The sequence below is a fragment of the Scardinius erythrophthalmus genome (genome assembly GCF_964197995.2).
Source record: "Scardinius erythrophthalmus genome assembly, chromosome: 3".
Lineage (NCBI taxonomy): Eukaryota > Metazoa > Chordata > Actinopteri > Cypriniformes > Leuciscidae > Scardinius > Scardinius erythrophthalmus.
This window is the reverse complement of record NC_138223.1, coordinates 47,782,741-47,810,091: the sequence shown is the minus strand read 5'-3', so window position 1 is coordinate 47,810,091 and position 27,351 is coordinate 47,782,741. Positions and strand designations below refer to the sequence as shown.

The 27,351-nt window shown below is 39.2% G+C and overlaps 2 protein-coding genes across 2 annotated transcripts in view; both read right to left on the bottom strand.

Moving 5' to 3' along the window:
- LOC308687930 (complement C3-like) overlaps positions 1-21,980 on the bottom strand; it is a gene marked incomplete at its 5' end in the record, with an annotated part of 43,158 nt that extends 21,178 nt beyond the window's left edge. Inside the window, 27 exons of the mRNA XM_081360749.1 lie at positions 2,011-2,167; positions 2,310-2,405; positions 2,735-2,894; positions 4,313-4,388; positions 4,936-5,139; positions 5,253-5,339; positions 5,512-5,572; positions 8,489-8,695; positions 8,957-9,099; positions 9,204-9,292; positions 9,468-9,570; positions 10,015-10,059; positions 10,364-10,493; positions 10,575-10,730; positions 10,805-10,996; positions 11,134-11,337; positions 11,478-11,624; positions 11,869-11,984; positions 12,197-12,317; positions 12,449-12,551; positions 20,401-20,488; positions 20,587-20,669; positions 20,861-20,949; positions 21,143-21,216; positions 21,368-21,536; positions 21,625-21,820; positions 21,967-21,980. Of these exons, the coding sequence (XP_081216875.1) occupies positions 2,011-2,167; positions 2,310-2,405; positions 2,735-2,894; positions 4,313-4,388; positions 4,936-5,139; positions 5,253-5,339; positions 5,512-5,572; positions 8,489-8,695; positions 8,957-9,099; positions 9,204-9,292; positions 9,468-9,570; positions 10,015-10,059; positions 10,364-10,493; positions 10,575-10,730; positions 10,805-10,996; positions 11,134-11,337; positions 11,478-11,624; positions 11,869-11,984; positions 12,197-12,317; positions 12,449-12,551; positions 20,401-20,488; positions 20,587-20,669; positions 20,861-20,949; positions 21,143-21,216; positions 21,368-21,536; positions 21,625-21,820; positions 21,967-21,980 (3,310 nt within the window). The remainder of the gene's footprint in view (positions 1-2,010; positions 2,168-2,309; positions 2,406-2,734; positions 2,895-4,312; positions 4,389-4,935; positions 5,140-5,252; positions 5,340-5,511; positions 5,573-8,488; positions 8,696-8,956; positions 9,100-9,203; positions 9,293-9,467; positions 9,571-10,014; positions 10,060-10,363; positions 10,494-10,574; positions 10,731-10,804; positions 10,997-11,133; positions 11,338-11,477; positions 11,625-11,868; positions 11,985-12,196; positions 12,318-12,448; positions 12,552-20,400; positions 20,489-20,586; positions 20,670-20,860; positions 20,950-21,142; positions 21,217-21,367; positions 21,537-21,624; positions 21,821-21,966) is intronic.
- Positions 21,981-26,645: 4,665 nt separating this feature from the next.
- Positions 26,646-27,351, bottom strand: part of LOC308688226 (complement C3-like) — a 91,256-nt gene continuing 90,550 nt past the window's right edge. Inside the window, exon 40 of the mRNA XM_081361157.1 lies at positions 26,646-27,232. Within this exon, the coding sequence (XP_081217283.1) occupies positions 27,091-27,232 (142 nt within the window). The 3' untranslated portion in view covers positions 26,646-27,090. The remainder of the gene's footprint in view (positions 27,233-27,351) is intronic.

The window sequence follows — 27,351 nt, the reverse complement described above, 5'->3', positions numbered from 1 at the left end:
GAAACATTGATGATTTGCTGCATGTTGCTTTATTTAACAGGTGGTGACTGTGTAGTAGTTGATGACGCAGTGGAAATCTCTTTATTTACAATATTTTTTATAGTGGTCTCAAATGAAATAAGTTCACAGTAATACTTTGCTCACATTATTAGTGCATTATAAATATTATTTAAATGAAATTTGGTCAATTGAAGGCAGTCAGTTTCTGCGAAAGGAAACAAGTTAACATGAGTTTTAATTTAGAGCATGGTATTTTTACAATAACATACTGTAACATTACAGTAAAGAACTGTAAAATCAACAGTAAATTACTGGCAACAGTGTTGTACTGGCAACACGCAGTGTTGCAGTGAGATAATTATTGGAATATGTAAGTGATTGTTGAGCATTAGTGATGAACACCTGCTGTTAACAAGCAGAATTCATTCATTCATTCAAACCTTTATTTAATCAGGATAAAAAAAACTCCTTGAGATTAAAAATCTCTTTTACAAGAGTGTCCTGGCAAGTGGCAGCAGCTCGGTTTCAAATAGACATAGAGGCACTTACAGGTAAATACATAGACACACTTTCACGCATCATATTCAAACAACAATATCATCATTAAAAAATAAAATAAAATAAAAAAATAGGTCCTAAATCAATTTAAAAACAGTGACAGACAGACTGCCTTTGTGCAAGATGTTTAATTGAAAATGTTTGGTTTGTAGTCACTATTATGGGGATCAGTGTTTGCTTTAGTTGGGATGCTGACCCTTGACTTTTTAACATTAGTTTTTTTCTGGCCGCTTGAACTGTGTGTGTCTTAGACAAGCAGGAGTTCAAAATGTTTTAATGAACTATATGATTTCAATATCCTTCAGAATAACTGATTACAGAAACATTGGTGGAGCATGCTGTAGATTCACAGACATATGATTAATAAATATTAAATATCTATAAAATGTTAAACTGGTTTGTAAACTGTTTTCACACTCAGTGGCTGGAAGTCAGTTGTAGTTTTTGTGTTTCTCTTTTTTCTGTTCTTGTTTCTCTGTCCTTCAGTGATTCTGCTTATCAGGTGTTCATCAGTTTCTCACTTCACTCTTCACTTTGTCAAGGGGACTATCTTAGTGAACTAATGCAGGGAATAGTGAATGAGGGTATAGGGTGTGATTGGGAAAACAGCCTCTGAGTGTCGATTTTGAGCAATGTTAATTCACAGTATAGCTATTTTCTCGAAAACGACAAATATTACCCAGAATGCACTGTTTTCTACAGTATATTACTGTTTTAATGGAAAATAGTATGAAACTATCAGAATTTGTGCCTTTTTTACAGCAAGGCTTAACAGTGCATCTCAGAATGTGTGTTCCATGTTTGTAATTTCACCGCTGTTACATATAATATAAAATAAAATATTACTGAATATTACATAAAATAAAATATTACTGAAGTCCATCACTGCTCTTTCCCATGAACGTGACTAATCTGCCAATGTAATTACAATCGTTCAGAAAACCGTGCTAAAGTGAGTCTTGAGGGTGAGAAAGGGAGGGGGAAGCGAATCCATAGCCAGAAACTATTGCTTTGAGTATTTAAGGAGGCGAACCTCCCTTCATATATGAACCAATCATCGTAGAGATGTAATTTACTTGAAATTAGTTTTAACTGCTTCTGTTGGTAATCTAGCAAGTGAATTCATTATGGAGGGTAGAGATATTGAACATGTAATCGCCATTAAATTTACCAAGCTGCCATTCAAGCTGCAGCTCCAAATTTAAAACGAAGGAAGACACCAGCTGGACATCACAGGACAGTACATCAAACTGAGCATCAGTCATCTTCACTAAATATGACTGAACGTGCTCTTTTAATATAGACATTTAAATAGACAGCAGGATGGTTATTTTTCTTCAAATGATAGGTGAGTGAAATTATTAAATCAATTTAAATCGTCTTGCTATATGTGTGTCTAAAAGTAAAAAAAAAAATAAAAAAAAATAAATAAATAAGTAATCAAATACAAACCTTCTCCTTTGGTGGAATGCCTCATCAAGATCTCTTTATTGAGTTTGTCAGCATTGGCCATGGCGTAGGACGTCATCGCAACAGCGTAAGGATTGGTCAGTTGTGGAAGTCGACCTTCTAAGAAAGCAACAGCCCTCCTGATACTTCCATCCAGACTCTATAAAAGAGTGTGTAAGAGGTTAGACTTAGATCAAATCTCAAGACCCTGCATTCTCTTTCATTCTGTTGCATATAGATGTTTCTGAAAACAAATGCATGAATATTAATTTGGTCGTGCAGATGTTGCTGACTGTACTTACACCAACTGATCCAGCACAGATCTGTCTGCCCTCTTGCATGGCAATCACAACAAAGGCCGTCAGAGAGGCATCAGCATCTTTACCTTGTACATCACCCTGGAATAAAGCACACATAAACAGACTTTATCACAAATCATTCTAATAGCTGAGTTTTGGTTTGGCTGGTCAGCATGGCCCCATTAGAAGATGCTCTGTCTGGCAAAGTTATAATATAATAGCACACTTTGTGCTTCAATGAACACTTTCAGCTCCATGAAGATCCTACGATAGAATTGGGCCTATACCTTGGCACATAATGTTTTTTCTTTGTACTGTAGTTTACTGTAATCATTTCATGCACAACTACTGGTACACCATCATTGCCTCCAACCAGGTGAACTCAAATACAGTCAGTCATGACATTCATAAGATAACATTCAACTTACCACCATCGTTCCATGAATTACAGGTGAATCCTCTTTAAAGGAGCCGTCTGCCAGTTGTTTGTGGAGAACCAGCCACTTGAGGGCGCTGCAGATCACATTGTCCTCCATAGCAATTAAGTTATTGGCCATGATGAAGACTTTAGCCACATATGCAGTCAGCCTTTAACAGCCAAGCAGAATAATAAGGATAATAATTAAGCTCATGAAAAGTCTTAAATATCTTAAATGGCATAAGAAAAGTCTAAGTTATTTATTTATTTAATTTTAGGACTGAAAAACAGTAATCGTGATACTGCTTAATGTGACTGTTAAAGTCACCAGAAAATCAAAATGGCCATTTAAAAAAAAAAAAAAACATAGCAGTATTTAATATAAATGATTTATCTGTGCACATCATCGTCATAAAAAAAAAAAAGAACATTCAGTATATACAGTAGATTTTATGAGTATCTGCACAGTAATCTGTTTTTTTTGGTCTTTCTATAAACACATTATTATGGTATCGGCAAAATAGGTGGGGGGTGGGTTGGTGTTCAACAGAAGACACCAGTGGTGAGATCCGCTCAGGGAACCAGATACTTGACACTAGGGCTGAATCCGAAAATCGCTCCCTAAATCCACTAATGAAAAAGGAGTGAGCCACACAAGGGCCGTCATTCCACGCTGCATGTGGGCCAGATCCGTATTCCACAAGTGCCAGATGTGGGCCGTATCTGGGCCGAAACAATGTTGCTATCTGGGTAATGTCCACTATGGTTTCGGACACCACTGCAAATGAAGGTCCCCTCAAATAGTGATTTATTTAAGGGTATAGGGGGCAATTTCGGACACAGCTTTGGTGAAATAACCTGCAGGAGAATGGGAGGACACAGGCAGAAGCAGGACACAAGATGATCAGGTGAACACAATCAAGCAAACGAGGAATAATTCACCTACTTAAACTATGCCCTGAAAGTATGTACTTTTTGTGAAGAAAGAGTACATACTTTTGAGTGTGTAGAAGAATAGTAGATAAGCTTTAGGACATACTATCATGTCATATGGTTGCTCTCTGATGCATCCTGTCACAGTAAACTGACCTGTCAATCATCTTGTCAAAGATAAATCCTCCACATTTCATTTCATTTCATTTCCTACCGTATTGGAGAGAAATGCAGAAGCACGATGATCTGCAGTCGTGGGTCTTTCTTGCGGAGACTCTTCTCATATTCATGCATAACAATGATTTAAAAGTTAATGGCCAAACGGATCTTTCTAAAAGTCAACCTTGTTATTGCAGATGAAATATAACATGGATAACATTAAATATTTTTTTTTTTTTCAGGTTAAACTTTGATTAGTCACTCAAACCTTTATCTAAACCTCTCATTGTCGTTCGCGCATATCCGCCATGTTTTGTAGTTTTTTAACACTTTTTACTCGTGTTTGTAGTTCCTGCTCCAAAGCGCAGTGGGTTATGGGTAATATGAGCTGTTTTGTGCTGCGTTCCAGTCCACTTTTAGACACGCACTTACGAACTTACCTAAGCACTTCCCCTCGGGGGAATCCAAAATACCAAAAACACAGAAATTAATTTACCAAGTGCTGCTCGGCCTGTTTGTCCAGGTAGCGTAGGATCCATCTGATTTACGGTAACTCAGCTGCCGTTGATAACCTTAATAATGAAAAAAAAAAAAAAGAGTATTTGTCTTTGTTCATCATTTATATGTATTTATATTTATAAAATGTTGTGATGCTGAATTCAAGATTTTCTTAAGAGTTATCATTCAGGGTTTTTTATTTATTCAAATCGTACACTGCGTCCGAAATCAAATACTTCCCTACTATATTGCATGCGAAAAACAGTACGCCAACAGAGTAGTATGTGCGGATGCATAGTATTGGAAAAACAGTAGGCAAAAAGTCCCTGGATGACCTACTACTACTTAGATTCTGGAGTTTGCATTCGATGGACACTATGGACGAATGGGATTCGATTTACTATCCCATGAGGCCACGGGAGAGGATTTATGAATGACAGTGAACTGTCGCCAGTAACAGCATGGTGAATGTAGTATGTCCGAATTTCATTCATACTATATAGAACATACTCTTTTAACGGTCATGAAGTTCAAATATTTAAGTGTAGTACCAACTCAGACAGTACGTGATTTCGGACGCAGCGATAGTCAGATTCTGTGTATCTGTTGTATCCTGCTGACCTGTGTTGATGTGTGTAATGGCTTCATTACGGCGGTCTATTCCAACAGTCTCCCACTGATTGGTGCTGTCCAGATAATGAGTGGCAATGACAGGTAGAGTCATGTAGATCATGTTCTCCTCTCCATTACCACTGGGCTGGACAATAAACCGTCCCATGAAGTCTCCACTGATGACGTGCTCGACTTTCTGAGAGATCTCTTCACCTGGAAGGAGGAAAGAGGAATTTTCATTTTCTGTATTATTCAAGACATGAAGGAATATGTTGTAATCAGATGATTGTAGATCTATTAACCTTACTAGGTTTTTTTTTTCTTACTAGTGACTGTGACGAGCCAGTAAGCAGGTGTGTCTTTAATCCGATCACGTGGGATTTCAGGTCTTATGACTACATGTTGCTCTCCACCTGGGGTGAAACACATGGGACATGGGAAGTGTGAGGAGTCATTAGAACTGATCATAGGAGAAACATTTTGGATTGCTTTGGTGAGTATCAAGCCAGAAAAAAAGCAGATGATTGTGATCTCTTGATTAGAATGATAATGGTTATCAATTCTGTGGTTCTCAATAAAACTCACCAGTTTGAGCAGGACTGAGCTCCAGATTAAATGTATTTAACTGAACTAGCACACCGTCAGACTAAAACAGAGAGAAAGAGAGAGTTAGCAGCCGATATAATGCAGGTTTCTCATGGTCTTCAACTTTTCCAGCATCTTGAAATGAGTTATCAGTTATCATCATTATCATTATCTTGTGACCAAAACAAGTGAAATCCTCCAATTTCTATTGACCTGATATTTCTCTCTCACACACACACACACACACACACACACACACACACACACACACACACACACACACACACACACACACACACACACACACACACACACACACACACACACACACACACACACACAACACACACACACAACACACACACACAACACACACACACACAGGTTATTTACAATCAATCTTGTCCAATGAACATTAAATATACATTTGGTAATTATGCAAAGTGTACATTTGGTAAACTATTACTTCATGGGGAAACTGAACCAATCCAGGTAGAACAATTTGATGTAGTAAGAAATACTTAAATTCTTAAAAAGTTAGTTCAGAATTTTCATTTTTGGGTGAACTAACCCTTTAATAGAGCTTGTACATGCATATCAATAATTGGAGCACAAAACAACAGCAACAAAATTAGGTTTTAAATGAGCCCTAACTGAATCTTGAAACCCTAGATGCAAGTTTAATATTTTAAATAAAAATGTTTTAATTACTTTACTATTTTTCACATATCATATAGCAAGTATTACACTGTTAACCCCTGCTGTAATGTCAAATTCTGACAGTATCATACCATTTTCCTTTAAAACAGTAATATACTGTAGAAAACAATGCATTATGGGTTATATTTGTCGTTTTCGAGAAACTAGCAACAAAATTACTGCCACCACTGTTGAGAGACGTGTTGATTTTTGATATCTCTGTTTCTACAAGACAGTGTTGCTCTGTTCCTTTGGTTGTGCATGATTTGTAAAAAAAAATAAAAATAATTGTCATAGTAACTCATTACTGTAGTTTCACAGTAGTGGTAATGTAACACGTTTGATACTATGGAAGCTTATGTGTAGCAATATTCAATTTGAAATGTAATATGCAAAATGACAATGCAATATGTAAAATGGCAATGCATTTCTGTATTTAAATTTAAATTTTCCCATCATTTGTGCAACGTTTGGTGCAAAATGAAAATGAAAATTAAATTATAAAATTTACATTTGCCATTTCATACACTAGTTTTAATATGTAAATTGGATAAATAATTTAACGCTTTATAAGTTGCAAAATTTAAATTAAAATGTATTACAGAAATGATTAGATATGTTTAACATGTTCAAGCAAAAACTGTGGCAAAATTGTAATTTAAATGTTATTTTTTCTTAATTGCATTTACACTCACAGTTAAGACACTTGCGATTGCATTTCCATTAAGTGTCACGCAATGTATGGAATGCCAAAGCTGCCAATATTAAAAATAAATAAATACATAAATAAATATACAAATAAATGTAAAAAAGAAAAAATAAATAAATAAATATATAAATAAATAAATATACATAGAAAAGCAAAAAAACGAAAATAAAGAATTATTTATAGATTTATTTCCTTATTTATGTATATATTTATTTTTTTCCATATTTATTTATTTATTCTTTTATTTATTTATACATTTATTCATTTCTACATTTATTTATTTCAACATTTATGTATTTGTACATTTATTTATTTCTTCATTTATTTATTCCTACATTTCTTCCTGCGCAGGGTAATGAGTAGGGCGTGGTTTACCTCAGACATAGCAATCGAGCTCAGAGTAAGCGAAGGCGAAGGGTTGAGGCCACAGTGACACCCTGTCGCGAAACACAATAAGTATAGCTCACTGACGTTGATGCGGTCTGTGACTGCGAGGTATATTGTCAAAATCCTAAATCTTACTGTCTGTGTGACATGGATAGGCTACTCTTTATTCCGGACATGGCCTAGAACATCGTTTGGTCTGGATTTGTAAAATGTCCTGGGCTAACAAACATGAAACAGGGACTCTGAAACGGAAGCGTTTGATATTTTCCATTTTTCGGTCAGAACTCACGGAAAGGAAGCAGGGCACATATAGGCTACAGTGAAGTCGACGCAAGCATACTGACCAATGCTTTTGAAACAAGACCATTGCATTTTAATGTAGCCTAATTTCCAAAAACAATACTGACAGCAACAGAATTTTTTTTTAATTCTATTAAGCGGTGGTAGTCTTTAGCATAAACTCATGTCCAGGGCCAACCTTATTAAATGTATGAACGTCATGTTAATCCACATCGATAAATTCAGTTAGAGGATAAGACTGTAGGGCAGTGTTAATTTCGTTGACGAATAATTTTCGTCATTATTTTCGTCAACGACATTTTTTCACAGACGAAAACGAGACGATAACTAAATAAAAACTAGTTTTGAATGACAAAAACTATTCATTTAACAGGTGGTGCCTGTATAGTTGCATTAATATATTATATTAATATAATTTGCAATATTTTATCGTGGTCTCAAATTAAAAAAAGTTCACAGTAATACTTTGCTCACATTATTTGTGCATTACAAATTTTAGTTAATACATTTAAATGACAGTTGGTCAATTTAAGGCAGTCGAATTCTGCAAGTGAAATTAGTTAACTTGAGTTATAATTTCATTTTTACAGTAACATCCTGTAGATTGCAGTACAATTAACAGTAAATTACCACCAGTGCAATATCAGTTTAATCAAAGTAATAATTAGCTGATTATCAAAACAGTTGTTAGTTGCAGCCATATTTTGTTACCAGTTTGTTTTTCAGAACCTGATACAGTGATTCAGATGCAATTGAAGTTCTGACAACGCTTTAAATTCTGAACACCTTCCTATTTACATAGAAACCCAACAAATCATCCTGTTCCCTATAAAACTGTTAGTGTGAACATATTATTGAAAAACAAGTGCCAGTCAGACGTACCACCACCTTCAGGGTCTTTCTCACTCCATCCTCATACTCAAATAATGAAGCTTTCACCTCAATATCATGATCTCCCAGAGTCATGGGAATAATCACATATGAAACCGCTATGCTGGAGTCTTTGTCAATGTTTACTGTTGTTCTGTATTTGCCTTTCTTACTGGCAGAGCTGCAAACATGTTCTGTCTCCATAAACTCCACACGCACCTGTGAAAACAGAAGAGTGAGACACATATTACTTCAATATCTAGGAAACTTCCAAAATTAATGGATTTGAAATTAATTTAAAATGTGTGATGGACATTTCTGTTTTGGTAAAGGACATTATCCTACACTTTTCTTTAGTTTGAGTCACAAGCATCTCAGAAGCCTGAAATGAGTCTCAGGATCCATGTACTACAATGATGCACATAGTTTTAATGTACACCATAAAACCTGAATGCATTTTTTATATTAAATCTGATGTACCCTCTTCAGATTTCTTGGTGTGTAGTTGTGAATAATGGCCTTGATTTCCAGTTGTTCACCGCGCACAGCTGAATAAGGGATCTTTAGGTCAATGAAAAAGCTCTTAAAAACGATCAGCTCCTCAGGTTCTGCCACACAGATGCCTTTGAGGAGGAACACAGACACACAGAAGGGTTTAAAGCAGCAGCTCCTGTATGATGATGATGTTTTTCAGACCATGTATCCTGTGTTTGCAGCTTCATCTTACCAAGTGTTGGTGACAGACTGACAGCCAAGATCTGCCAGGTAGTAATAGAGTCTTTCAGGTAGATCACTTTATCTCTGACTGGTGCTGGACTGAGATATGAGGAAAATACAAGAAGACTGATGAAGTACTCTTTTAATGGTTGTTTCTCGTCAGACTCACACACACAGTCACACACACACACACTATGTCACCAACAGCTCATGTTGAATGACATAATTTGCAAGTGGTGTAAACGGGGCTCAACTGACCGGCTCTCCTACTCACCAATTCTCACATAGATCAATCTCTTCCCAAAGCCAACTCTCAGGGAACTGAGTACGTGACACGATATCATCAGAGTCTGTATAATAATTATCATCATCATCACCTGTTGTAACAGATAAAAATGTGACAGAACCTAATACAGCAAAAGGACAAACAATCAATTTTGTAAACAAGTTTGAGTTTTACAAAGTCAAGTAAAAATGTATTAGGGTTCCAAGCCCTGATTGGTGCTAGAACCCTATGCACTGATTTACCAATTATTTATTTTCTGAAAGTTTATTGGGGGAATAATATACATTTGTAAGAGAATGCAAAAGTATTGTCATAATATTTTTCCTCCCATCTCATATTTTTTCCCACCATGTCCCTTAACAGGCTCTGTAGACATCATGACTGGATCATTACTAGCATATTCTGATAATCCTCAAGATTATGTTAACTTTATTTTAATATGGGTCCATTCAAGCCAGAAAAACAACAGCAAGGTATGAACTCTAAAAACATGTTTAATCTTTAAAAGGGTTGAATCATAAGAGCAGATTCTCACCCAGTGATCTCCGTCTTCTCTTTGAAAGGAAGGGACACTCCGGCGCTAGAGGGAATTTAATTAGAATGAAATTAGCATATGGCGCTCTAATGTGTGAGAGGGAATTCACTACAATTGAACTTGGTGCAGTGATTTTCCAGCGCCAATTATACCAAATTAAATGAATATATATTCATATATGAATATGAACATATAGACACTGAAGACATTCAGGGACAAATCTGTAAGAATTTTTTTTAATTGTATGTTCATGGACACTGCCCCTCTGGATTGTTTGTAGTGAAATATAAAATAAAATATAATGGTATTTTTCATTAAAATTGAAGAAATTACAAATATACATATATACTTGTTCTGGTGTCGGTTCCTCCTGCGGTGCTGGACTCAAACATCAGACCTGCATCACTGAAAACCCCCATACTCTCCCTTCCTCCTCCTGCCGTACAGCCGGTGTCATGCTTCTCTATGACGTCCCAGATCTAAAGGTGCAAAAAGACACCAGTTACATGCGGTTTAAATCAGAGCAGATTGTGCAATGACGTCTGAAGAAGGTCCTTCACCTGAGTCTGAGTGAGTCTGTGTTTGTTAAGGACATGCACAGCCTTGTCAACCACCACCAGCTCAACTCTAGCTCCAGGATCTCCAGTTATCTGCAGCTTGACCTCATCTCCTGTGCCATAGGTATTCATCTTCTTGCCCTTCACCTGAAGCTTGAGCTGTTAAAACGAAACACACTGAATCAGATCTAGTTGATGAGCATGTCAACTATTTCTTGTGATGGTTGACCCACCGTTCCCATGCACGTGTCCTTCACGTCGACCCAGACTGAATCAGACACCACCTCAGTCGAGCCCACATGATAATAAGCCACAAAGCGGAAGGACGGCACCATGTCTCTGGTTACAGGTATAGCCAGAGTCACTAGAGGTTGTCCTCTCCTCTTGAACCTGTCCGCTTGAACAATCTGACCTTTACTTAAGATCTGAAAATGAGGAAGATGAGTTAACAGTATTTATGATATTCATATGATTTCAAACACAAGCTTTGGTAGTTAATCAAATATTGATATAATAAATACATTTGTGGTGCAGCTGAATATGAAATAACTATAATCTTTACCATGTATGTGTAATCTTGATCTTTGACTCCTGGACTTTGTCCTGTGTTGAGATTGACTGTCATTTGATCACCGATCTGAAGCTCTGCAGCACAAATGCTGATGTGAAAGTAGTTCTTGGAGTCTCCTCTGGGAATGTAAGCGAGAGCCGTCATCGTCTTCACTGCCTGCTGTTCATCTGTTAATTGTGGATCTTTGGTTTTTGCCTGAAAAGAACAAATACACTGTGTTCTGATGTGCTGTGTAGAATATACTCCAGTGCTTGTTCAACATATGTTAACTGATCTATTTTCCACCAGTTCTTCAGTGAAAGTGACTGAACATTAGTTAAGTTTGCAGGTCTTACAGTGATCTGCAGTGTAGAAGATCCTCCTGGAGTGTTGATGGTAACCTTTGCAATACCATTGGCTGTTGTTTGACCTCTGACCCCTCCAGGATTGACCTCCACTTCCACATTCTCAGCAGGAGTCTGGTCAGGATTTGTTATGTAAACCTGTTATAGAACCCAGAGCAAAATATATAAATAATATATTTATGAAATTGTTCCTTAGTTCCTGCAACCCTTCAGGTTTGCAACTTTCTAGTAGGGATAGGCGATATGGCAAAATATATCTTTATTTATACATCTATATAAATATATAAATGCCACAAAAGGAAAGAAAAGACTATCGCAACTTTCGTTTCATGCAGACTTTGTCATATCGCACACATCGACTTAGTCTATGTAATGTTTATACCGAAATATCGAAGGGCATCCCAGGTTTGAAGAATTGTGGTGTTTTCTTGAAGTGGATGGTGTACGGTGACGTCACAATCTGAATGCCTCTCCTTTCTGCTTCCACCATTTCACTGCCTGAAAAACACACACACACACACACACACACACACACACACACACACACACACACACACACACACACACACACACACACACACACACACACACACACACACACACACACACACACACACACACACACACACACACACACAGGATTAGCCTCTCATATACATTCACACACAGGCATGTAAACATACAGATGTACAGTATCTGTTGAGTCTTACCACTTTCTGTTAAAAGACTGGCTGAAACATAGATTGATCGTCCAACCAGCTGGTTAATGTCTGGAAAGGTCTTAGTGATCATCTCCCTGCTCAGTTCTGCTGTACCTTCTCCTTCCCTAATCTACTCATATGAGAAAGATATTAACATCAGTCTACAAGACAAGATAAAAATGTATTTAATGTTTTAAGTCACTCTCTAGGTGAAGAGAAATGAGATTGATCCCAACTTGTAAACAGTTTAATGTCTCCCACCTGAACTCTTTGAAGAGAAGAAGGAATACTTGTTTTCTTCTCACCGTCCATCACACCAAACATCACAAACGCATTTCCTTCCACCTTCTGTCCAAACAGGTACCTATAAAAGCACAGACAATTTCTGCTGTAAAAACTGAACAGTGACGACAACTAACCCTGATCCACGTCCACTTTCATTAAATAGAAAAAAAGCAGCTTGAACGTTTGTCTAACTACCTTCTTTTCTTTTTCCACAGTCATACAGGTTTTGAATGACATGATGGTGTAATTTTAAGTTTAGGACTATTTTTAACTATTCAATTAAGGAGCTATTTTCCTGTTCTGACAGACAGAATATATGTTTGCTGGTGTAAACCAGAGGGTTTTAAAGTCAAAGAGTGGAAAATAAAAAATGCTATAAAGTAATAGTCAAGAGCAATGAGTGATTTTTTTCCTCAACCTCAAAGAAGGCACTAGGAGATGCTCCTCCTCGCATCCAACGGTTAATGCTCCGTCTCCAGAAATACAGTCTGACGTTTGAGTTCACTCCAGGGAAGCACCTGGTAATGGCAGATGCACTCAGCAGAGCATCTTTGAGCCATACAGGATCAAGTAACACGGAACATGTACAGGTTCATGTAGACTGCATACAAAAACACCTACCAGTGTCTGAGGATAAATGGAGACAGATTGCTGAAGTAACGTCAGACGACCGTGAGCTACAAGCTGTAATAGACAAAATCCACCTGCCAGGAGATCAGAGGTTGCCAAATCCATATCAGAGCTTTAAAGACGAGCTGTCAGTTGTGGATGGTGTGCTCCTGAGAGGTGAACCGATTGTCATACCTACCTCCATGTGCTCACAAATGGCAAAACTCACGCATGGGGGACACTTAGGGATTGAGAAATGCAAGAGACGTGCAAGAGTTTTGATGTATTGGCCGAACATGAATAGCGACATTGAAGCACTGGTGCAGCGCTGCGAGACATGTCAGCGGCACAGGTACCAGCAACCTAAGGAACCCCTTATGGCCCACAGTAAACCTGAGGAATCATGGAGAAAGGTCAATATAGACTTATTTCACCTAGCAGGGAGGGACTACCTTGTCATCCTGGAATACAAGTCAAACTATCCAGAGCTAGCGATGCTAACTAATACAACAGCACAGCAGGTGATAAAACACACTTAATCCATCTTCGCAAGACATGGAATTCCGGTGACTGTGGTGAGTGACAACGGACCACAGTTCAGCAGTCAGGACAACAGAGACTTATGGGTTTGAACATGTAACATCAAGTCCACTGTACCCGCAGTCAAACGGCTTGGCTGAAAAAGGAGTGCAGATTGTAAAGCGTCTGCTAAAGAAAGCTGCTGAGACTGGAGAGGATCCTTATTTAGCACTTACTGAGTATGGTAACACACTGCGAAGAAATCGCCGTCTCCTGCTGAAAGTGCCAAGCACCTGTATTGAAAGTACAGACATAGTTATCTCTGATGGACTAACTGAGCAAACACGAGTAGAGAAAAACTCACCTAGCTCTACAGCTGTCACTGAAAACATCACAAAAAAACTCACCTTCCACTGATATAGGTCGGGGAAGACCACGTCGTCACGCAATGAAACCTAAAAGACTGATAGAAGAGTGTTCAGTTAGGTTTGTCAAAAAAAAATAGTATTTGTGACCTGTCACGGAAACCAGGGACACAAGTCGGCAGCACAACTTTCAAGCAAAAAAAAAAAAAAAAAGTTTTTTTTTTTTTTCAAAATTGGTGATTTTCGTTTTTATGCAGAATCTGTTAGTTGAGATCACGAAGAAGCCTCTCCATGTTTGAGATAGCAGTATTGGTATTTTTAAAAACGTACATTTTGAGGTTGAAATCGGCTTGTTTTTCGGAGATTCTAGCACGCAGTAGGGGCGTGTCATTCTCGGTGTGTATTTCCATACTAAATAAGCCGGCTTTTGTTTCTTTTGTTATTGCCCCCGCCCTCCAAGGGAATAGCGTGGCTACTTATTATGCAGCGCTCTGGTCGGCTCTATCTGATTTCAAAATTCAATGAAGATGGACGCCAATAACATTACGATGTCCAGCAATCGATTTAAATAGTAGGTTACATGGGGTTTAATTTGTCGTTTAATGAGATGTAGCCTAATACATGTTGTCAGTGCCAATACATAGATCCGCCTATGTAATAAACGTGTATCTTAATGGTCCAGTGGTAGAGCTTTCGCCAGCCGTGTCAGCCGGTTCTGTTTCATGTTGCACGAGTAGGCTACACCGAAGAAAATTCCTAGTCTGTGAAACCTTTCATTGTGTTACAACTGCTCCGAGACACGAAGGTTGAGGATCCAAATGCAGCTTTATTAAGGGGTAATCCAAATACGAAATCCAATAAACAGGCAATGGGTCAAAACACAAGTAGACAGTCCAAACAAACAAACAAACAAAACAAAACAGGAAGGGGTCAGAGGCAAGAGAGTAATCCACGGAACAGGCAAGACATCCAAAAACCAAGAGACAAGAAAACCAGGGAAAGACGCTCAGAAGTGCAGTGCTACAACATACAAAACTTCGCAGTGAGTGATGGGGTGAACCAGGCTTATATGGGGTGAACTAAACAAGAAGATGAGATACAGGTGAATGTGATAATGAGTGCTGATGAGTCCAGGCAGAGAATGATGGGAGATGTAGTCTGTGAGTGAACATGAGAGTCAGGTGTGGAGTGCCCTCTGGTGGCTTTCAAGGGCACTCCAGCTGGTGACCGTTACATAGCCCCCCTTTAAGGAGCGGATTCCAGACGCTCAAAAAAACAGTTCAGGAGGGTGGTGGAGCAGAGGAGGATCCGGGGGCGGGATGGAGGGCCAGGCTCGTGAAGTGGAAGAGGACCTGGAGACTGCGGCAAGACGGGAGGCCAGGGCGGATCAGGCTGTGCAGGCGACCAGGGTGGATCAGGCTGTGCAGGCGACCAGGGCGGATCAGGCTGTGCAGGCGACCAGGGCGGATCAGGCTGTGCAGGCGACCAGGGAGGAGCAGGCATTGCAGGCGACCAGGGCGGAGACGACCCTTCAGGAGGCCAGGGAGGAGACAAACCTTCAGGAGGCCAGGGCGGAGACGACCCTTCAGGCGGCCAAGAAGGAGACGACCCTTCAGGCGGCCAGGGCGGAGACGACCCTTCAGGCGGCCAGGGCGGAGACGACCCTTCAGGCGGCCAAGAAGGAGACGAACCTTCAGGTGGCCAGGGCGGAGCAGACGGTTCAGGAGACCAGGGAGGAGACGACCCTTCAGGCGGCCAGGGAGGAGACGACCCTGCAGGCGACCATGGCACAGGAACAGGAAGAGACACCGGCTGAGGAACAGACACCGGCTCAGGAACAGCCATCTTGTCCGAAGACACTGGCTCGGCGGAGACCATCTTGTCCTGAGACACTGGCTCGGCGGCGACCATCTTGTCCTGAGACACTGGCTCGGCGGTGGCCATCTTGTCCGGAGACACTGGCTCGTAGGGCTGTGCAATTAATTGAATTTCGATTTCAATTTCGATTTTTGCTCCCAACGATCACCAAAATAGTATAATCGAGTAAAAACGATTATTTTGCCATGTTCTGTTTTGAAAGAACGCTCTTATTTTGTCTTGTGTTCTGAATGACGCGCGCACGCGCACATCCGCCCTTCCCTATGCCGTAAACTCTCTCAGCTTGAATGTTTAAAACGATAAGACTTAAAAAGAAGTGAAAATGATAAACTTTAGTTACGATGCAATGCTGGCCCGATTGTACAAGTGACAATTCCATCATGTCCCGACTCATAAACGCGAATGTGTAGTTTCGACGCCTGCCTTGTCCAGCGCATTTTGAGAGACGGAGAGAGAGAGAGAAGACGCATCACCGCTGAACACTCACGCGGTTTGTGAAATTGCGTCTTGGAGAAAGTTTTAAAATTATTGATTTGATTTTATAATCTGTGTGGATTCATTTAAGATACTCATACAATCTACATGCTAAAGTGTATCAATGTTTGCGGGGGAATTTCCCGCATTATAAGTGGTAGACCTGCGGGAATTATTAAAATACTCATTGAAGTATTATCTGTTACATTATTTATTTTAATAGTTCAAAAAGTACAATCAATGTTCAAATTTCGATTTTTTAAGAATTGTTGAAAGGTGTCTTTGGTAACACTTAACAATAAGGTTCATTAATTAGCATTATAACTAACTTACCTTAAGATTAACTAATAATGAACAATACTTCTATAGCATCTTAGTTAATATTAATTTCACCATTTACTAATACGTTATTAAAATGAAAGGTTGTATTTGTTAACATTAGTTAATGCAGTGTAAACTAACATGAACAAACAATGAACAGCTGTATTTTTATTACCTAGCATTAAAAAAGATTAATAAATAGCCTACTGTAACAAATGTTTTTCTCATTGTTAGTTCATGTTAGTTAATACATTAACTAATGTTAACTAATTAACATTATTGTAAAGTGTCACCGTGTCTTTTTAATAAATGCAACACGTTCCCAGTCATGTGAAATAATCGTGTTACATAATCGTGATTTCAATATTGACCAAAATAATCGTGATTATGATTTTTTCCATAATCGAGCAGCCCTACTGGCTCGGCTGAGACCATCTTGTCCTGAGACACTGGCTCGGCGGCGGCCATCTTGTCCGGAGACACTGGCTCGGCGGAGACCATCTTGTCCTGAGACACTGGTTCGGGGGCGGCCATCTTGTCTGGAAACACCAGTTCGGCGGCGGCCATCTTGTCTGGAAACACCGGCTCGGCGGAGACCATCTTGTCCTGAGACACTGGCTCGGCGGCGGCCATCTTGTCCGGAGACACTGGCTCGGCGGAGACCATCTTGTCCTGATACACTGGTTCGGCGGTGGCAGCGGCCCTCTTGTCCTGAGACACTGGCTCGGCGGAGACCATCTTGTCCTGAGACACTGGTTCGGCGGCGGTGGCCATCGTGTCCGGAGACACTGGCTCGGCGGGCGTGACGTGAACAGTCTCTGGATCGGCAGAAGTGACGTGAACAGTCTCTGGATCACTTGGATTGGCAGAAGTGACGTGAACAGTCTCTGGATCGGCAGAAGTGACGTGAACAGTCTCTGGATCGGCAGATGTGACGTGAACAGTCTCTGGATCGGCAGATGTGACATGAACAGTCTCTGGATCGGCAGATGTGACGTGAACAGTCTCTGGATCGGCAGATGTGACGTGAACAGTCTCTGGATCGGCAGACGTGACGTTGTGAAGCTCTGGCTCGGCAGGACTGACGTGAAGCTCTGGCTCGGCAGGACGAGATTCTGGCATGGCGGCCTGGGGAATTGAGAGCGCTGAGACCATTAAAAATCTCGGGATATCGGCTGCTCGGGCAGATGTCAGTGGCAGATCGGCCAGCTTGGACACCAGTCCTCTCCACCCTCGGACGGGTCCAGTGGACGCAATTGTGCTGGCTGATGGTGTGGTCTGCGCTGGGCCAAGCTCTATGGCCGACGGGAGCTTCAGCTGTATAGCCCCCCCCCAAAAAAAGTTTTAAAGGTGAATCCTCCTCAATTTGGCCAACGGTGAAGGGAGATCCGATTTCTATATTGGGCCAGGGTCCAGCCAGGGTGATGAAGTGGCATAAGGAGCTGAACGGCTCAGATAGTCCTCCACAGAAAAAGATCATTAAACATACCTCGTCCATGCAGGTCAAGTGAGCCAGCTCCAAAAAGTCCATGATGTATTCCTCAATGGGCCTGTCTCCCTGACGGAGACACATAATCTGTGCTCCTGGATTCATGGTTGGTCGGTCGGTCGTCGCTGCTGGATCTAGGTGTGGCGAAGTTTTCTGTTACGACTGCTCCGAGACAGGTTGAGGATCCAAATGCAGCTTTATTAAGGGGTAATCCAAATACGAAATCCAATAAACAGGCAATGGGTCAAAACACAAGTACACAGTCCAAACAAACAAACAAACAAACAAACAAAACAAAACAAAACAAAACAGACAGGGGTCAAGAGAGTAATCCATGGAACAGGCAAGACATCCAAAAACCAAGAGACAAGAAAACCAGGGAAAGACGCTCAGAAGTGCAGTGCAACAACATACAAAACTTTGCAGTGAGTGATGGGGTGAACCAGGCTTATATGGGGGTGAACTAAACAAGAAGATGAGATACAGGTGAATGTGATAATGAGTGCTGATGAGTCCAGGCAGAGAATGATGGGAGATGTAGTCTGTGAGTGAACGTGAGAGTCAGGTGTGGAGTGCCCTCTGGTGGCTCTCAAGGGCACTCCAGCTGGTGACCATTACACATTGACAATGGCAATAAAATCTATTTTGATTCATACTTGGATTCATAGCCTACTCATATATATATATATACATACATACAAGGCTTTCGGTTCGGTTTTCGGTACGCATTTTCAAACCAAACGGTACTTTTTACCATTTTTCCTGCCGACCAAAATTTCGTTATTTCAACATTTATATCACATAGCAAATCCTGTTTTTGATTTGAACATTGTCTAGAGTTTATCTTATTTTTTATTCAGTGTACACAAGAGTTGCCTACAGTTTTATCGGTAGATGCTAAGAGACTATCGGTAGATGCTAAGAGACATTTATTTATATATTACCTGTTTGCAAACTTTATTTATTTTTTCTTTGATGGCACATTTTCCTGACCTTTCTGCTCCCCCCTGTGCTTTACAGCTTTACAGGGGAGCTTTACAGGGGGCATGGCTTATGTAAATGAGATGTAAATGAGCCCTATTGTCACTCCCAGCAGGAGAGAGAGGTGAGAACTGCACAATCTTTAGAGGCGGTTTTCTTCCCTTTGAGCTTTTTTGAGTGCCTACCTTCAAATGGCCACAACTTCTCCAAATATTATCAGATTTTCATGTGTTACACATCGTTGGAAAGCTTGGAGGCTACACTTTCAGAATCAGTGAATAACTCAAAATGCCCCAGAACCGACTTGTGTCCCTACTTTCCGTGATCTATCACATTTACTAAGTATTTACTTAGTTATATGCAACAAAGTTTTGTGCAGCTAATGTTAGAAATACACAGCAAGATTGTGTTGAACTAACTTGTTTGTTTGTTTTTTTGCTGTTATTATGAGTAAGTGCTGTTAAAGTTGACAGACCTTGTTTAAGTTATAGTTAAAAAAAAAAGGGAGATGTACTGATACGGATTATTGTAACAGTTAACCAACAGAGTGTTGCATTATGTTGCTTGTAAACGGATGTGGAGCAATAAAGCACTCTTGAGAATGGCAGTCTGTGTGAAGAGTCCAGTCAATACACCCCCCATGTCAAAATGCCCAACTTTACAGCAGAAAAAAATATGTCCACAGCCTGGTACAAAAAGTGGTTTTGGTCTATATAGATAATTTTGCCCTTCATGACAACTGTGAGGGGGGTGACTGTTTTTATAGCTCATTCGTTTAAATTATATTAAGCCTTAAAATTCTACATAATTAAGGGCGTGGCCACTTGAGTGACAGGTGGATTGCCGCTGCTGTCACTGCTAGCCGTTTGTCTGCTGTCTGTTAGCATCCCAACACCTCAGATAATTCCAGCTGCTGAACTTGCCATCTCTGCCGTGTTTGTGCTTTTTTCGGGATTATTTCATACAATTTAATACACGACAGACATCCTGTAGAATTCAATCAATCAGATCGCGACTTCGCAAATCCTGAAGTGTTTCCAGTAAATTGTGCCATCCATGGTCGTCACTGAAGATGAGACTACCATGTTCCTTACTATCCTTTAGCACACTCAAAAACTGTGTGCTTCCCCATTACCGACTCACACACTTCTTGTTTCTCTAGTTATAATATGTCACAGCACCACTCAGTGGACAACAAAAGCTTTACATTATTTTGTACTTTTCATACAAATATTGTTCACACATTAAAGATTAATTTTCAATACACAGAAGCAGAACATATTTTGTCTTACTTGGCTTCAATGTCGACTATCAGGCTCTCGTCACCCACATAGAAGAAAGACTTACTGGGCCTTAATTCAATTCCAAATGTTGGCGGCACTATAAACCAAACCAGAGAAAAGACACAAATAAATAAAAACATTATCTTAGATTTTATCGCATTTACACAACACACATTTTGTTGACACACATCTTACCATATTCTTTGACCTCAAAGTCTGCCGTAAACGTCTTCTGAGGAGTGTGTGTGTACCAAGTGACAACCTTCCAGATCCCAAGACTGAAACAAAAACATTTCAAAACACTTTAACAAAATATAATTAAGCATTATACAACAGATCAAATGAATCGTATAACACAGATCACATCTATGAGTATTGTGTAGATAGATAAATTAAAGACAAATCATTGAAACATTAAATAAAGTTCACTCAGGTTTAATATCTTCAGTCCTGTCAGTGTTTCACACACCTGGCAACCTCAGGAATGGCGTAGCTTCCAGACTTCATCCCTTTCACTGGATTTAACTTCTCTGATGAAAATGTGATGCCTTGTGGATTCTTCAGAAACACAGAAATCAGCATTAACACTGTGTGTTTACTGAGATCAGCAGTGTACATGCTCATTACAGCTGAAATGACACGAGTGTGTGTGTGTGTGTGTGTGTGTGTCTGTGTGTGTGTTGTGTGTGTGTGTGTGTGTGTGTGTGTGTGTGTGTGTGTAATAACAGTGTGCACTTATATAAGTGTGTACCATGATCTCCACCGTGACGTCAGTCTGACTGAGTGGTTTCATGTTGGGCGTCAGAGAGAAAATCCTGTATTGAACTGCAAAAAGAGTTCTGATGTTTTTTACTCAGATTCAAACCCTGAATACATGCAGCAGTCAGTTTAATAATAAACAATTATGTCATGCTTATGTAACATGTTTAAAATTGACTTTGTTGTATTTTTCCCAATTCTTTGCACATAATCGTACCTCTGCTAGCAGGCGTGTAGATGGGCTTGTCTGTCTGTACAAATATATATCCAGACTGGAATGAGACCATGACCACTTTCTCCAGAGAGTGGGATGGAAACTGAGCTTGTAGATACACATACTGCTTCTCCAGAGGATCATCAGAGAACAAGATCTGATCATCAGGGATCTAGAGAACAGATAATCATCAGCCTGAATTATATCTGATGATAAATTAATCAGAATTAAACATCACTGCACTGTTATGTAGCTCTCGCCTTTATATCTGTAAGGATCTGGTAATTGTTTTGTGCAGTCAGTGTCACTGTTTTGGACAGTATCTCCTTGTCGTTCTTTGGATATTTATTCACTGTGATCTTTACATTAAAAGATCCTCCAGAGTAATCCTGAGCCTCCACAAACACGTTCTCTGAGGAACCCACTCTCAGCAAATTAGGAGCTGACAGAACAAACCTGAGGAGATCAAATCACAGCGTTTGAAATCTTAAAAACTGATTATTAGTAACTCTATGAGCAAACGGTGTGTTTAATACTCACAGCGGGTCACACAGTGTGAGGAGGGGTGAGGAGAGAAGAACAACAGTCAGACACAGACACACAGCTTCACGTCCATCGTGTCTGTGTGTCTCTGTGTGTGTGTGTGTGTCTCTTTCTGTGTGAAACTGAAAACCAAAAAAAAAAAAAAACATGAAATTTAACCAATCTCCACTCCCTTCCCTCCCTAAAAATGGTTTAGTCCTATTGTTATTAATCACTTCAGTTCAGTCAGCGGAGGACCCAATAAATTCGCAAGTCCCATCTTAGCTAGTGAATAGAACCAATCAGAGTTCAGGCTGATCCGAGAACAGCTGAAGTTAGAAGTACGCAGTGGAAATGAGACTGACTGAAAATGTCGGGGAAAAAATGTGGGTAGGCCTACGTCATTAAAAGAAGGATGGGGAAAAGAAAAAAGAAAAGAAGGAGAGGAAGGCCAGGAGAACTGCTAAGTCAGTCTATCAAAACAAGATATTTAACAAGACAGGTTAGTGCACTGTATGGATGTCAATGTGATGGGATGTCGTGCCCTGATCATTTCGCTGCCGGATTTAATTTCACGGGAATAGGACACCAGTGGCGCGGGGGTTACGCAATACGACCGAAAACACTTTCACTTTCACTATTAAAGGGGCAGTACCTTCACAATGTCCTAGTGACAGTCTACAAGATTATCACCACAATTAAAATGTTACAAATGAATTACAAGTGGCTAAAACGATCAACCAGTAACACATTGCACATTTAGCATACTGTCAAAGCTAAAAGTTACTCAAGGGGGTATTTTACATTTATGAATAGAATAAAAAGAGAAAAATGATGTGATGTTACATTATTCACAAACGTGCACATGAAGAAGACATAATTGGCAAAAGTATGGAGATTTAACTACACATATACACACTGTTGTGATGTCATTTCGTAATCATTTACTCAGTCTGTAATAATTTCAGAGTCTTTATCAACACCTTAAAGTGAAGTCTTTTTTCATAACAGGAAACATTTCCAATCTTTTCCCCCCAAACCGATGCAGTTGATAAATGCACCATATTGTTTAAAACAGCGGTTTTGAAAGTTGTGAAATGGTGTGAAATGAGCAACCCTCACAGTCAACAATTTGATCTCACCATGAGCTCTCAGGATACTCGTGATGTAACCTCACAGCACACTTCCAGCATGCATTGCAGCATGAAGCTTTTGATCGTCACCATTCTTAAGATTCATTCGCTGATTCTTGATGTCTCTTTGTGTCTGAAGGATACAGTAGATGAAATGTCTTATTATGCATTCAAAACCCTTTACAAATGATTATGACATTCCTGGATCTCATTCTGTATAATCACAGGGCTATTATAATCAAAAATATAAAAACTAATAACACCTCACAAAGACTGTATACTGATTGTAGATGATGATTATGTTGTTATCATCAATAACAAACCAACATCACCTGAATGCGTTGTCTTTTGGCTTTTCCTGCCATAACAAATGTGTCTTACAAACACAGGTACAGCAGCCAGAGAAAATATGTGCCTAAAAGTCAAGGGTCACGAACTAAAGCAAACACTGTTCTCCATGACGAAATAATAGAACATCAACATCTAAACCTCTAATAATTCTCAATAAAACTTCTGTAGACGTCTGACAGAAATAAAGTTAGTCTGGTTAGTAATAAGTGAAGCTGGTAATGCTGTTTGTGGAGTTGTTTAATCCTCCTCTGCTGAGATCTTCACAGATGTAATGTCTTCTTTTCTCTTCAGTTGATTTCATCTAAGGCTGTGGCTGAAGCATTGCTACTTCTGCGGAGTGATTTACTCGCAGCGCCTGAGAAGCCCCGTGGTGAGGAGCAGAGAGTTCGCTCAGAGTTGGAGTAAAACACTCCGCAGAAGTAGCAGTGCTTCATCTTCTGAGAATATACACAGCAAAATCCCCAGAGTTAAATTAACTCTGTTCAGAGAACATTTGGTCCCTCTCTAAAGAAAGTTAAAATAACTCTGAATCAGAGTTAAAGTTAATGAGATACTTAAGTGATTAATTAAGTGATGATTGGAGATTATTGATGAACACCTGCTGTCAACAAGATCTCAGCAGAGGAGGATTAAACAACTCCACAAACAGCATCACCAGCTTCACTTATTACTAACCAGGGGTGCGTTTCCCGAAAGCATCGTTGGCCAACTATGGTCGCAAGTTCCCTCGTTACCAATAGAGTTCAATGGACATTGCGATGAACTTGCGACCATAGTTGGCTAACGATGCTTTCGGGAAACGCACCCCAGACTGACTGTATTTCTGTCAGACGTCTACAGAAGGTCTTGTTGAGAATTAACAGAGGTTTAGATGTTGACGATTTATTGAAAATGTATGATCACCATTATGGTGATGAGTGTTTCCTTTAGTTTGGCAGTTTGACTCTTTTTGCAAGTTTATGGTTTTTGTAACAGTTTTTACCAAAACATGTAATTTGTTACAAAGAAAACCAAAAACAAAGATGATCAGGTGAAATAGTTTTTAACAACATATAGTAGAAACATGCACTTATCTCATGACTGTCTAAAAGAGATTATTTGTTGTTAATAGATTATATTCACTAACAATACTCTTTAGCCACAGATCGGACATTCTGAATTTAGCTTTTTAAAATACATTGTAGGGATTTTTTTTTTTTTTTTTTTAGACAGAGACATCAAGAATCAGCATATGATTCTCAACAATGGTGACATGCTTCATGCTGCAATGCATGCTGGGAGCCGCAATAGTATAAAACTCATGGCTCCCAGGATGCATTGCGGCATGAAACATGTCACCATTGTTGAGATTCAATTGCTGATTCTTGATGTCTGTGTCTTAGAAAAAAAAATTCCCCTATTATGTTTTTAAAAAATTCAATACGTCCAATCTGTGGCAAGAGAGTATTGTTAGTGAATATAATCTATTAACATCAAATGACCACTTCTGGACAGTGATGATATAAGCGCATCATTCTACTTTTTGTTGTTGAAAACTAGATCACCTGAACATCTTTGCGTCTGGCATGCTTTGCAACAAATTACGTGTTTCAGTAAAAATTGTTACAAAAACCATAAACACTCAAAAAAATAAGCTAAGAGTCAAACTGACCAACTAAAGGAAACACTCATCACGATAATGGTGACCAACCATTTTCAATAAATCGTCAACATCTAAACCTCTGTTAATTCTCAATAAGAACTTCTGTAAACGTATGACAGAAATAAAGTCAGTCTGGTTAGTAATAAGTGAAGCTGGTAATGCTGTTTGTGGAGTTGTTTAATCCTCCTCTGCTGAGATCTTCACAGATTTAATGTCTTCTTTTCTCTTCAGTTGATTTCATCTGAGGCTGGAAGTCAGTTGTAGTTCTTGTGTTTCTCTTTTTTCTATTCTTGTTTCTCTTTCCTTCAGTGATTCTGCTTGTTGACAGCAGGTGTTCATCATTAATGCCCAATCATCACTTAATTAATCACTTAAGTATCTCATTAACTTTAATTCTGTTTCAGAGTTATTTTAACTCTCTGTAGAGAGGGACCAAATGTTCTCTGAGCAGAGTTAATTTAACTCTGGGGGAAAAAATGGGCAATAGCTTAGCTTAGATATTAGCATAGCATACAGCTATCCGACATGTTTAGAGATAAAAAAAATTTCACCATCTACGATATTTTTCAATAAAAATCTTCGATAACAAATATGATACTTATCCATAATTCTGTTTAAGAATTAATTATGACATGACATGCTTGTAATTAAAAAAAAATATATATATATATATAATGCCTTATTGCTTAATAACAATTAAAGGTAGGGTATGGGATTTGCAAAACGGCCGGCAGATTTTGAAAATACACAACTCAAACGTCTTCTTTCCTCCAAAGGCTGGCCCTGACTCCACCCATTCGAAGAACATGGAGGGGGATGGGGGATGGTACGACCGTTTGATTGACAAACTTACTGTCCAATGATTCTAGGTGGTCTTGGAAATGATTGGCTGGAGTTTTTCGAGTCCTGCCCGTTCCACAGATGATTAAATTGCTTAATTTTCATTTTCATTTCATTCAGTGCTTCTAACTCAGTGGCTGTAAGTGGGTTAGGAATAGGATTTCAAGTGATTTTGAAAAAATGGACAAAAAACAGAATCACATACCCCACCTTTAATTATGTCGCAAAACATTGTCAACTCTGTCGCAACGCCTGCATTGCTGTGTCCTGTTCGTGCGCTGTGATTGCAAAACACAATGTCCATTGGCTTGTTCTGTTACCACTCGAAGGTTATTTGGCTCTCAGGCGGGATCCCAATTCGTCAGTTCCAATCGAGACGTGACGTCTCCATTCCCTGGGGTTACATAAGTAAACTAGATGATCTCCATCTATTACTTTTCAATAAATCATCAACATCTAAACCTGTTATTTCTCAACAAGAGCTTCTGTAGACGTCTGACAGTCAGTCTGGTTAGTAATAAGTGAAGCTGGTAATGCTGTTTGTGGAGTTGTTTAATCCTCCTCTGCTGAGATCTTCACAGATCTGTTAGTGTTTAATGTTCTTTTGGGATTTAAAGGGTTTCTGTTGAGTTTTGTGGGTCACCATTGTGTTGAAGAGTAGAGCCTGTGCTTCAGTCCAGGAGAAGATCTGCAAACATTGATGAGATGCTGCATGTTGCGTCATTTAAAAAGCAGCTACTGTATTGCAGTGATGTCTATTAACTACTGTAAGTTAATGTTCTTTTTTAGTTTTAATTGTCTTTAGTTTATTCAGTTGAGTTTCAGACATGCACTAAGTATTTGCAGTTTAATAAACACAAATAAATGCACAGTCTATTATTTTCTGAACACTCTTTATGTCTTTGTATTAGCAACTTTGAGTAAAACATTCTTGAGAAATTTAAAGCAATCAGATTCCTCAAGTTTTCTAAGTAGGATTATTAAAATGAGATACACATTTAAAATATCACACAAAACAAATTATAATGTTGGATTTGTGATTCAGATTGGAAAAAGTAATTAAAATATTCTTGCAAGGCACTGTATATTACACCATGATATAGTCAGCAGTCTAAAATAAACATTTTCAAATTTCATTACCTTTCATTTATTTATTTGACATAATTACAAAGTATTTTAGCTTTATTGAGAGTATGTAAGAGATGATGTTTAATTTCCTGTAATCAACAAATGTATAATTATGGAGCACATCCATCTCTCAGGAGTTTATCCTGGAGCTCAGAGATTCCGATGTACCGATCCCTGTATTCTGGAGTTTGACTTTCCTCTCTTGTCGGCCAGTATTCAACCCAGGTGTGCTCTTCAAAGATGTAGTGCAGACTAAAACAACAGAATAAAATTACAGATTTAACTACACTGTATGCATTGACGAAGCACATGCATCCTTTCTATAAGGGTCAATGTACAATATGGATTTCCACAGTGATAAAGGAAGAATT